Genomic DNA, 13,106 nt, shown 5'->3' on the forward strand with positions numbered 1-13,106 from the left:
CTGAGCTATCCTCCCGGGACGGCTTAAGCTATAAGTAGGCAGATGCCATGGAATTCAATTGCATCGGTCTTTAGGCACTACAGCTGCGTTCGGTGGGCTGTACTGCCCACCAAGTTACTGGGGGGCCCCTTCCACCGACTGCTGCTTAAGTGTTTCCTTTATCTTCATGGATGTTTCATAGAGTGCTACTTATTCCCTTGTGGCGGCTTCAAAGTGCTCGCCAGCCTTGTGCAAAGCAACAGGACAATGTGCAATTGCATAACAAAATGTGACCTATGAAATAACAGTATCATAGCAAGTGTCGTGGGGGGTACACAAAAGCAAATAAAAAAGGCTGGGCTGCATCTAGATGCAGTGAGGGAGAAGAGGAAGACCAACTGGAGAGCTTGGAGAAGGGGGGGGGCGGGGTGGTGGGTTGGAAGAGTTCCACAAAAGGAAAGTGTACGTTGAAAGCACACTTTCATGGTAACATTTCTAGCAAAGATGCATATGGGAACAATACAGACCAACAGTGCAAAACACGTTCCAGCAATGTAATATGACACGACACAGCATAGCATAGCACGAACATACCAAGAACATGCCATAACGCAGCACACTGGAGCCATAAGAATGAATGTACCCCAGCATTGGGCTTGGCAAAGGTAGTATGTCCCAAAAAAATATATTAGCGTGGGTGCTCGGAGGAGAGGGGCTAAGGGACAAGATATATGGCCAACACGACGGGGGACCTAGCACAGAACTAGAAGCACCCAAGAACATCACGTGGCACCCCCCCCCCCATGCAGAAACACTGCCCACCCAGCCAGCTCCTCCACACAAACACAAAAACCCAGCTCCAGGCGCTCCCGGTCCAGTTCCGAGGGCTGCTCCTCTCTAGTGCAGCTGATTGAATGAGTAGAGAATTAGTACCCAACGAGGGACCATGAGCTTGTAACAAGCAAGCTCATTGGCCCCCGCTCGGTCCTCACCAGCCCGACAAAGCCTCTGTTGCAGCACCGCTTGCAGCCGCGTCCTGGCTGCCAGGGAAAGAGAGAAGGGACTTTTAGCCCCTTTGCCCCATGGCAGCCATCTTTTTTTGTTTCGCATCACTCGCTCCTGTAACTATGGGCCCTGGGGCATTACCAGATGTGTAATGCCACACCCCCGCCACACCCACGCCAGGCTTATTGCTTAAGTGGTATGCATCTTTAACACATCCGCTTCATTCCGCCATGGGCGTAATTTCAGGGGGGCACAGGAGCGTTTGTCCCCCCTCAACTTTCATGGCACACCATTTTGACCCCATTCATTTGGATGGGGCACCTTTTCTTCAGATGTCATGTCCCCCCCCCCCCAGATTTTTCAGCAAGGTTACTCCACTGCATTCCGCTCTGAGGCAAATTGGTCTCCCTTTTCACCTAGAAGTGTCACTTCCGGACCACATGGGAACGTTTGTGCCCTTAACGCCTGCAATAAGATGCTGATTGAATGCAGTGTTGCCAACTCCTCAGTCCAGAAAGTAGCTAGAGGCTGTCCTAAAAGTAGCTAAAAGTAGCTAAATGACATCACTGCCTAATTAGCATAATCTCGCAGCATTCTCGTGCCTCTCGCGGCCGGGCGGGGGCATCAGTGACATGACGTGACTTGTTGTGCTGGAGCCTGGCTACAAGGACGGGTGCATTGATTGGGGGTACTGCTATTGTTTGGTTGACATACACCCTTTTCTATTGGTTTGGAAACTTGCAAGTCTCCAAACCAATAGAAAAAAAGTGTACGTCTTCAAACCAATGAAAGTAGCTAGATTTGTCGCTAGTCGCTTTGAATGAAGAAAGTCGCTAGGGGACTGCTGTTTGTCGCTAAATATAGCGACAAAGTCGCTAAGTTGGCAACACTGATTGAATGAGTAGAGAATTAGTACCCAACGAGGGACCATGAGCTTGTAACAAGCAAGCTGATTGGCCCCCGCTCGGTCCTCACCAGCCCGACAAAGCCTCTGTTGCAGCACCGCTTGCAGCCGCGTCCTGGCTGCCAGGGAAAGAGAGAAGGGACTTTTAGCCCCTTTGCCCCATGGTAGCCATCTTTTTTTGTTTCGCATCACTCGCTCCTGTAACTATGGGCCCTGGGGCATTACCAGATGTGTAATGCCACACCCCCGCCACACCCTCTCCAGGCTTATTGCTTAAGTGGTATGCATCTTTAACACATCTGCTTCATTCCGCCATGGGCGTAATTTCAGGGGGGCACAGGGGCTTTTGTCCCCCCTCAACTTTCATGGCACACCATTTTGACCCCATTCATTTGGATGGGGCAACTTTTCTTCAGATGTCATGTCCCCCCCCCAGGTTTTTCAGCAAGGTTACTCCACTGCATTCAGCCCTGAGGCAAATTGGTCTCCCTTTTCACCTAGAAGTGTCACTTCCGGACCACATGGGAACTTTTGTGCCCTTAACGCCTGCAAGAAGATGCAGCTGGCTAGTGGGGAATGCTTCATCATTTGCGAGAAAGTTGCTCACAGACTGGGACACCGTTTTAGTGTTTTATGCAGGGCAAACCTGCTGCCTGACGTTTGCTTCCTAGTGCCTTGAGACACGGTGGCATGCTGGAAAGCCTAGCCACAACACATGGCTCATTGTGCTGCAATTAGCAGAAAGGGCAATTTTACACCACAGGGACTGTGGGCCCAAACCCATGCACCCTTCGAAAGGCCCGATACCCATAAACCCCCTTTCTGTGTAGCGGGTATCAGAGTGGCCCGGAGGCCATTTTGAATTCCCGACCACCGTTACATTACAGGAGGCCGGGAAACCTTTGCACGCCTCGCTTGTTCTCACACGGAGCAAATAACACCCTTATCTCACTGCTTTCACTGCTCGTGCCGGAATGAATCTCTTCCGGGCAAATCTTATTTTGCACTCGTCGCATGGCTCGAGACTCCCCTAGCCCACGTGATTGAGCCCAGTTTGGCTACACCACAGACCGTATTGCGATCAATCAAGGCAGGCAGATATGGAGCATAGGAAATTGATACACAATAACAGGTTTGTATGCACGAGGGGTTCAAGATCTAGTTGGGCAAACAGTTCAGTGGCTTGAACTCCTGGGCAGCGCTGGCCAATGGACTGTCTCTTTCCGGGTCCGAGATACAGCATCAGATGACCGACCCCGACTCGGCTTGCCTCAGCCCTGTCAAGCCTTTACCGAGGCACCAGCTTCGCCAAAGGAAGCTGGGGGCTCAGTGAAGCAATCTTCTCTGTTCGCCTTTCCCCAGCCGTCATTCGCGTGTTTGCAGGGGTCATTTGCTGAGCCCGTTTTCCATCTTCTGGCCTTTAAGGGACATCACAGGAATCATGGACTATTGACTATTCCTGAGGTGGGGAAATTATCTGTGTTTTTGAGTGGCCACTGCTGGTAGTTTAGTTATGTTCGTCGTGAATATGTCTGTTATATTAGTTCTGTGAGGTGCAGCCCACTATCACCCGAGAAATAAGGTGAACCCAGTGTTGGAATGGTGGAGAACAGAAACCAATGTTTCATGGCATGTTTTTTTTGTTTTTTGTTTTTTTTGCCCCTGATGAATTTCCGTACATCATTCTGTAATTTAAATGGGAATGAAACATGTTGGGTTTAAGTACTGTTTGATTGTTTAGACAGTTAAAATAGGGCCTTTGTAGTCTATTTAAGATTTGTAATTAAAGAATCTGTCAAGGATACAAATTGGTCGATGCTAGACACATGGATGCCTGACTTTACCAGTGCTAGTATCATTTGTGTGTCATTTATATAGGACCCAAGACCTTTACATTGGTGTTTTCAGTAGCTTGATTTTGGAAACTATGAGAATTTAGTTTGTGCTAAAGCACCAATTGTGTATTTCCATATAGTCTGTCATATACAATGAATTATGTAAAAAAGAAAATGTGTGTTTTTAAAGAAATTGTGCAATAAAGAATATTGTATTTATAGTGTGTGAGGTTATAATGTTAGTACTCGCCAGGAGATAAGTGTGGAAGTTACATGTTGTGTAGTTCTACATCGGGTTCGCAGTTCTGAATAACTTTCTCAGGGGGACTTTGACCGTAAAGAGTATAGTTGAGAGGAGACAGGACTTTACAGTTAAAGTTTGGTGTTGCTTGAAGGGCGCAGTCCTGTCCTTTTTGAGTTTTTAGGCCGACTATCAAGTACCATCGTGCCGGGCACTTCTGGATTAATGACAGAGGATTATAAACCATGTGTGTGGGCGGCACACCCTAATGCCCAAAAAGGGTAATCTACTTCAAGGAATGTCTGACGATTGTAATTTTCCAATGGTCTAATGTAAAAAAAATTCTGTCCGACCCAGTTCCATCAAATCATTCATTTTAATCTGATAGAACGAACCAAAAGAGGTGTTCTAATTCTCATAGCAAATGAGCAATAGGATGCCTAAGCATTTTGGAACATTGGTCCTTTAATCGGGGCCTTGCGTCCTGCCTTATCAACAAAATAAAATCATTAGGATATATACAAATCAATGAGTCAAAATCACACACATGTTAGGGGCCAGACATTCTACACATCATATCATTGTGCAGTTAGACAACATATGGGTAACTTTGATTACATGTGCAGCAATATATTAGCGGGGCGCCCACAAGGTGGAACGAGAAACTATCACGAGTAACATGTAATACAAGCGATTGCAGAATGATATATGTTAAGTTGAGCAGATTTTCGACTGTTCAATATCCTGCATTGCATTGCTGGTGCTCAGTCGCCATAAACATCAATGTGTGTGAGTGCGCTAGTTAGGATTTGCCTCCAGAGGTCAACCTCATCTTGAGCATACGTTATAAGGAGAAATGTTCATGTTCGCCAAGGACCAGGCCAGTGAATATTTCCCCTTTCACCCAATTAGCTCCGTGATAGAAGTCCATAAAATTGCCTGTGCGGTTTGCTATGGATGTCCATAGAAGTTTCTATAGACATACTTCTTGCAATTAGGTGCACTTAGTGTAGTCCCGGAGGACAAGAATCGTTGCGTCCAGCACACGTGTGATCCTAATGCCTTGAAGGCCCTAACCTGTATTGGACAGAGACCTCTGTCCTAGTCGGGTTTCTGCATGCGGTACGATCTACAAGAGAACGTTAATATTCACGTTATGTGTAAGGGGTAGTTTTGTTTTGTACAAACTATATATTGCATCTGTAACCGGCGAAGCATACCGTGATTCTCGATCGTGTCCACGTGATGCACGACATCAGTAGAAGCTCGAGCTGTCGTGCCCGTTCCTGCTAAAACGGCCGTGCTGCCCTGGGAAAGGCGTGCCCGACAAGATGGCCCTCATGCTTGGGCAGCGGCGTCCACCTTGAAGGATGTCTCTATCAAACAATGTCTGGACTCGTGCGTCTGCTAATTACCCTATTGTGTGAGCGTGTGTATATAGTGAGACGAGTAGATCCAATAATTTCCTAATATTCTAACGTACATCACCAATTTGAAATGAAAAATAAAATGTGGGCATAATAAAAAACGATGCATTTTTTTTAATAAAAAAACATCAAGGTGCATATAATCATTTTCAGTTCACTATGTTGTTGATTGCTCGTGATTTTAATAAGGTGTGACAACTGTCTTCTGTGATGCCAGCTGTTGGTCCTTGAGATATAAAGTATGGAAGTCCACTGGCATACCCATGACTTGCTAAAGTTCCAAAATTAGAAAACACTGGATCAATACTATAAAAAGCAGTTCAGAGCTCAATCCTTGTTCATACCATTGGGCATCATGCTGTCCAACCGATCTATCCAGAAAGATTCACGCTACTGCCTTAATTTCTTCTTGTCTCGATATGGTCCTTTAATCTCAATTACTTTTGAGTACTTGGAATTTGGCTTGTGCCATGTTGTGGTTCTGTGCATTAAAATGTCAGGCCACTGATTATGTGGGGTTCTTGTTCCTAATACATGATTTGTGCTCGTTCGTACAAATTCTCACTTTCCTACCACATAAAACAGACCACTTGGGCATTTCTTACAACACAGTGTTCTCCGTATTGCAGGTGGCAAAGTTCCTCAGTTTTATCTTCTCCCCTGTACGGGGTGTGAAACAGTATTTCCTTTTATTATATTATGGCAGTTGCCACAGTTCAGGCACGGGAAGGTGCCTAGACTCTTGTCTTTAGTGATGTTTTTGATTTCTCTTGCGTTGACCAATAGGTCTCTTAAATTGCTACCCCTTTGGTAGGCAAACAGTGGTTTTGACGCAAACAGTTCCTTTGTGCCGCTGTCACAGGTTAGAATGTTACAATGTTTGGTGATGTGTTTTTTGATTTGTGCAAGTTGAGAAACGGGAGACGTACACTATTGTTGGTGCTGCTCGTTTGGTTTTGGTTTGTAGGAGATCTTCGCGTGACAGTGTACCTACTTTCTCTGTTGCTGCTTGCAAGTCATCGTCTGGATATTCGCTTTCCTGCAATTTTTTCCTAAGCTGATCTAGTTCGATGTCACAGTCAGCTGGATCACCGATTATTCATTTTAGCCTTATCATTTGGCTGTATGGTAGATTACGTAAGGTGTTGGGAAGATGAAAACTCATATGATGCAGTAGACTATTCCTATGGGTAGGTTTCGTAAACACGGATGTGGTCTGCCGTATATTTTGAATGTTGACTTTGACATCAGGGTAATTAATAACAGGATCCCCTATTTTAGCAGTAAACTGAATTCTCTGATCAATGTCATTGATGTCTGCTAAATATTGTGTCAGTGAATTTCTGTCTCCATGCCAGATGGCCAAAAATCTTATCAATGTACATCACCCAAATTTTAATTTTTCTTTCCATGACAGGTTCTCGAGGATGTGCTGTCTTTCGAAATGATAGATGAAGCTGTTAGCATAAGGTGGCGCCCATAGCCGTCCTAGAAATGTGTAGGTAAAACCCATATGCATACTGGAAATATGAAAATTACTGGGGTGGGGGCCATCCCTGTTGAAAGCAGGCTTCCAACATGCTGGGAACACTATTGTTTTCCAAATGTGCATCTTACAGTTCCATAGAAAGGAAAAAAGTAATTTCCAAACTCCGAAATGCTGCTTAAACTTGCATTCACCATAAAATGCGTTTCTTTGTTAGTCTGACTAGCACAGACACATCCTGTGAATGTTGTGCCCCTTCCTTATCACAGGTTATATTTATAAATAGGTTATATGATTGTCAAACTGATTTATTTGTGATTAATACTTCTGTTGTGTTGACAGCAGTTATTAGGACATTAAAAAGTGGGTTCATGGGTGCAAACGTTGGATTTTCACTACAGGGGTAGAAATACCCCCACCTCCACCCTGAAAATAAGCAAGCAGCCAGCCCAACACGTGCCCTGGCCAAACACATTTTATAGCACTTGATTTTTTTAAAATAAGGAATTGCAAAAAGTCATACAGTTAACAACCTGGTTTTAATATATATAGCTCAGCAGCAGTCTCCCAAACGTCTGAGCTACCCTGGTAGCCTTCTAGTGTAGAGTGTCTCTATGGATCCCTTAATGTACTAAAAATCCTTGTATTGCCAACAGTATTATGGGTTAATCGCTGCCATGGAAGTGACTTCAAGTGAAATTGGTGTACAGTGTGGAGTTTGGAAAGAAGCAGCATGAAAGCAATTGCACCATTATTTTGAACATTTCCTTTTATAGTTCAACTGCCAGCTCTGCCTCCTTGGAACTCCACCTGTAAACACTCTGGCTCCTGTGGGATCCCCCTTTAAATTGTTTCCATTTCCACCACTGCTCCTGGGCATAGATTTCAATTTTACTGCAGAGCAAACGCCAGTATATTAACTCTGGGACTGCAAAGGCGGAAGGGTTGAGAACGGTCCAGTTAAAAATTGAGGTTGGGGTTGGTGGATTACAAGGAGTCCTATCTGCCTACGTTTCAAAATGGAAAACCTGCAGATCTACGTCACTGCAAAGCCCATCCACACGTTTGCAAGGCCACATCAACATATTTTTTTTAAAAAGCAGCGAAACAATACTTTTTGTGATGACTGAAGCAAAATATGGGCAGGATTTGCCCACCTCCATGTAATTGGCCACTAACAGTCTTCTTGTAGCCAACTGTTTGTTTATTTATAACACGCACCAGACCCAAGGGTACTAGGGCGCAGAAACCATAAAGAAGATTGTGCAGCTCAAGTTACAATGCTGTGCATTACATTACAATACATTAATAAACAGTGCTAAAAATGATCATACAAATGAACATGTGGAGGCAGGAAGCATCAGACAACAGTTATATACAGAAGTAGCGGACAGTAGTGTGAACATAGTGTAGTGAGGAGTCAGATGTCATGTTCCTTAATCCAGTGGATTAGGCTGGATCTGAAACATGGGTAAGGCAGGTCTTCCCTTAGAGTGGGTTGAAGTGAATTGATACGATAGGTTATGATATGGCATTTGTAACGCGCCTATAAACAAGTGTTTCAAGGCGCGACGAGGCGGGGGGTGGGGGGCACAAGGGGAGACAGACAACGATCCTACTAGGCCAGGTGTCATTCAGATCGTGCAAGTGCAAGGTTAGGGGGACTGGGAAAAGGGGAAGGGGAGAGGGGAAAGTGCAGTACATGGTTAGTAGAATACAAGATAAATAATAGGGCCAGCTGGTGGCAAGTGCAAGAAGAGTGCAGTACATGGTTAGTAGAATACAAGATAAATGATAGGGCCAGCTGGTGGCAAGTGCAAGGTAAGTGCTGGGAGAAGGGGCTGTAGGATACAGAGACAGTCCTGTAGTGCAGGTAGGCAGTGCAGGGAAGAGTGGCTGGGCCAAGGACCGAGATCGGTGAGTGGCCCAGTTGCAGGTTCAGTGATTTTAGCAGAGGAGGGAGGGAGAGAAAGCGGAGGCAAAGAGGAAGGTGTTGAGGTGCTTCTGGAACCGGAGATGGTTCTCCTCAAGTTTCAGGGAGGCAGGAAGGCTGTTCCAGAGGGAGGCCCCTGCTGCGGAGAGAGATCTACCCCCAGCTCGTTGCTTGGAGAAGCGGCGGACCCTGAGGTAGTTGGAGGTGGATGAGCGAAGAGCTTGAGAAGGAAGATAATTAGGAAGAGAGAGTTGAAGGTATTTTGGCCCAAGGCCCCAGAAGGCCTTGTGGACAATGCAGGGGGTTTTTAACTTAATCCTCGCAGCCACTGGGAGCCAGTGTAGCGATTCCAGTCCTGGAGAGATACTGTCCCTGGGCTTGAGGACAAGGACAAGTCTCGCAGTTCTGTTCTGGATGAGTTGCAAAGGGCGGAGAGTAGAGGCAGGAAGATTTAGATAGGGGCTGTTACAGTAGTCCAGCTTCGAGAGAACCAGGGCTCTGGAGACAGTGAGCTTCTGGGGGAAGGAGAGGAAAGGAAGGATACCTCTGAGGAGGTGTAGCTGGTATTGTGACTTCTTAGAGACGTCAGATATGTGAGGAGAGAAAGAGTGTGGAGTCGAAGATGACCCCGAGGTTTTTTGCCTTGCAGGTAGGAAGAGGGCCAAGGGAGGCCGGCCAGAGAGCTGCAGGGAAGGAGGGAGTGGGTGTGCCGATAAGTAGAATCTCAGTCTTACTGGCATTAAGGCAGAGGTCGCTGGCGGCACACCATTCCTGGATAGCAGACAGTCAGATGAGGGAAGGGGAAGAGGAGGCCGAGGGTAGCCTGAAAATGAGCTGGGTATCATCCGCATAGCACTGAAAGTTGGGACAGAGAGCGGCGATGCGGTGGGCAAGAAGTGCCAGGTACTGGTTGAACAGCCAGGGGGAGAGGTTAGATCCGTGGGGCACACCACAGGTAGAGAAAAAGATGTCAGAGAGGAAGGAACCCAGTTGGACCTGGGAGGGTCGATTGGAGAGGAAGGAGGTCAGCCACGCCAGAGCCTGACCAGTGATACCCAGGTTATCACGGAGACGGTTGAGCAGGATGGTGTGGTTGACAGTGTCAAAGGCAGAAGAGAGGTCGAGCAAAATGAGAACACAAGGGGTGTTAGAGTCAAGGTTTGAGAGCAGGTCCTCACGGATGTTCAGGAGAGCAGTTTCCGTGCTTCTGGCAGCTCTGAAGCCAGACTGATGGTCATGAAGACTACCAACAGATTCAGCATGGAGATTAAGCTGGGAGATGGCCAGTTTCTCCAGGAGCTTGCCCAGGAAGGGAGTGATAGAGATTGGGCGATAGTTAGCTGGGCAGGAGGGGTCGGAAGAGGGTTTCTTAAGAAGGGTGTGCACAAGGGAGTGCTTGAGGGGGGATGGGAAGACTTCAGAGGCGAAGGAGTGATTGCAGAAGTCAGCCAGGGCAGGCGCTAGGGAGTCAATGTGGTCCTTGATAGTTTGAGGAACAGGGGTGGACCTGTTTTAACAAGACTTTCATAGATCGGACTTGTCTCGAAACCTTGTCAGCAGAAAAAAGGGGAAAAGCAGAGAAGGAGGGAGGAGGGGTGGCTGCAGAAGGGCCAGAGGGAGAGCAGGGAATAGAGGGGGGGGGGGGGGGGTGATAGGAGGAGAGTGGGGAAAGGAAGTCCTGGGTTTTTTAAATGAAGTGAAAGGCCAGTGCCGTGCAGAGGGCCTGGGAGGGGACAGGAGAGGTGGAGACTGCAGCAGGGTTGGCCAGCTCCTTGCAGATTTTAAAGAGTTTGGCCGAATTGTTAGATGCCGCAGAGATGCGTGCTTGGATAAGGGCTCTCTTCTTAGTGAGAACGGAGAGCCGGTATTGCCTTTGGAGCAGGCGGCAGGCCAGTTTGTCAGAGGATGAACATGAAGCACGCCATTTCCTCTCTGCCACCTTGCACTTGCGTTTAAGGGTGACGAGATCCGAGTCATACCAGGAGTTACATTTGGCTTTGGGCTCCAGGCGGATTCTTATGACAGGGGCAAGGATATCAGATATAGCAGAGTGGAGAGGGCTGTGAGTCAGCCGAAGGGGGAGGGAGGGGCGAGAAGGTGGAAGCGAAAGCCTCAACTGACACGCGCTTCATGGATCGGATGACCGCAAAGGTGGGTGGCAGTGATGAGGGTGGCTTTGCCTGTGGGGTAGGGAAGGTGAGGAGAGAAAGAGAAAGAGAAAGAGAAAGAGAAAGAGAGAAAGAGAAAGAGAGAGAGAGAAAGAGAAAGAGAGAAAGAGAAAGAGAGAAAGAGAAAGAGAAAGAGAGAGAGAGAGAGTCCAGAGGGAGGACAGGAGGCATCAAGGTGGATATTGAAGTCTCCAAGAAAAAGGAGTTGAGTGGTTGTGGACAGGAGTGAGGAGGAGAGGTCAGCCCACTCAGAGGAAGGAGGCAATGTGACCAGGTGGCCGATAGATAGTAGCCACGGTAAGGGAATGGCTAGGAGAGAGAGAGTCGGCAGACAAGGCATTCAAAGGAGGAGTAGGTCTGCGTAGGGGGACAGTAGCAGGAATCCACTCAGGGAAGATGAGGGCCACCCCCCCCCCCCCCCAGCACGGTTGGGCCTGGGCAAGGAGAGGATCTTGTAACCGTCAGGTAGGAGTGTGTCAAAGCTGGTGACAGAGCTGGCCGTGAACCATGTCTCAGTGAGACCGAGGATGTCAAGGTCCAGTTCCTCAAGAAGGCGACAGATATCAGAGGAATGTTTGACGGCAGAGCGAGAGTTGAGAGTGGCAATGAGGAGAAGGTTGCCATCCTTAAAGGACTTCCGGGGAGGGGTACAGATTAGTGGTACGCCCTGTGGAGGTGAAGAAGGAGCAAGAGAGGGCAGGGTGAGAGGGTGGAGGCAAGGTAGCCGAGGACAGAGAAGAGGGGACAGAGAAGAGGGGACAGCAGGAGAGGAAAGGAAGTTGATGAGGCGCGTGAAACGTCTATCAAAGAGGTGGAGGTTGGCCTGAGGGCCTTGGACCAACACGGTCCCATTAGCGTGGACATTAATGATGGCCTTATAGGAGCGGAAGGGGGCCAAGAGGACATCCCAACGGGTGCCACCATTAATGGGAGAAGAGGAGAAGGGAGAGAGCACAGAGACCATATGAAGGGTCCATTGGTCAGGGGAAGGCACGAAAAAGGGGATGTCAGTAAGAGTTTCCTTGGAGGAGGCACTAGTATAGGTGTCAGCGATAGGGAGGCCTGGGTTGGAGACCAGGATATCCTTTTTAAACTTTTTCCTACCAGATTTATTGAGGAGAGCAGGATAGTCAATGGAGAAGCAGTTAGAGAAGATAGGAGAGATAGAGAGCACCATGGAATAAGGAGGGAGTGGGGGGGGGGGGAAGAGAGACAAACAAGAGCAAGCGGACAGGAGTGAAGCGGCAAACCCTACTTTACCACAATTACAGAGCAACAGTAACACAGTAAATACGAATTAGGTACCCAGTGTAGAGGCCACCTAAGTTTTGAGCAGCTTTGACCGGGAAGCTACTACCACCAGTCTTCATGCGTTTGAATCTAGGCACTCGAAGTAGGTTGGCAGTGGCTGTTCTAGAAGGGCGGTTGGTGGATTGTCTCAAGAATCTAGTAGTGAGGTAATGTGGGGCGGCCAGGTGTACGCATTTAGGAGTCAGGGAGGCTGATTTAAGGAAGATTTTATCTTTAATGGAGAGCCAATTGTTGGATCTTCTGGTTTTCTTAGGAATGTTGAGAGCTGCTCTCAGAGCATTATTTTGTAAGATCTGGATCTTATTAGTGATGTATTTGTTGCTCCCTACGTAAAGGGCATTACAATAATCCAATCACATGCAGGCGTGGGTGGAGATGCTCGAACAGCTGGAAAACCCGGAGACTGCACGCTCTTCCTTGGAGACCCTGGAGAAGAGTGTAAAAACCTGGAGTCTCTGGGCTAAACCCAGTGGTTAGGTGGGTAGGAGGGATTGGCCCAGTATGGTCGACTAAATCGAAGAGCGGCGGCTTGGCACGTGACCGTGGATGTTCTTGCTTGGTACTTAGCCTGACAAAATAAATGCATGGGAGGCGGGCGAGGGTCCACCTGAGCATAGAAACAGTTATGATTCCGTCCGATACTTGCCTTTCTTCGCACATCCGAAGCCACGCTGAACAGCAACGACCAGTAGAAGCTGAGCTCCAGCACGTAATACCAGTACTGAGATATCAGGTACGACTAGAGAAAGGACAAAGGTGCATTAATCCTTTAGTACCGAAACAAGACTTAAAACCAACACTCTTGTACATCTCCTTT

At 47.6% G+C, this 13,106-nt stretch overlaps 1 protein-coding gene across 1 annotated transcript in view; it reads right to left on the bottom strand.

The window, feature by feature from the left end:
- CERS3 (ceramide synthase 3) overlaps positions 1-13,106 on the bottom strand; it is a 365,411-nt gene that overhangs the window by 105,105 nt on the left and 247,200 nt on the right. The window contains exon 6 of the mRNA XM_069625033.1: positions 12,936-13,028. Coding sequence (XP_069481134.1) covers positions 12,936-13,028 — 93 coding nt within the window. The remainder of the gene's footprint in view (positions 1-12,935; positions 13,029-13,106) is intronic.

Source organism: Ambystoma mexicanum, chromosome 11 (genome assembly GCF_040938575.1).
Source record: "Ambystoma mexicanum isolate Mex_15411 chromosome 11, UKY_AmexF1_1, whole genome shotgun sequence".
In the NCBI taxonomy this organism is placed as follows: Eukaryota; Metazoa; Chordata; class Amphibia; order Caudata; family Ambystomatidae; genus Ambystoma; species Ambystoma mexicanum.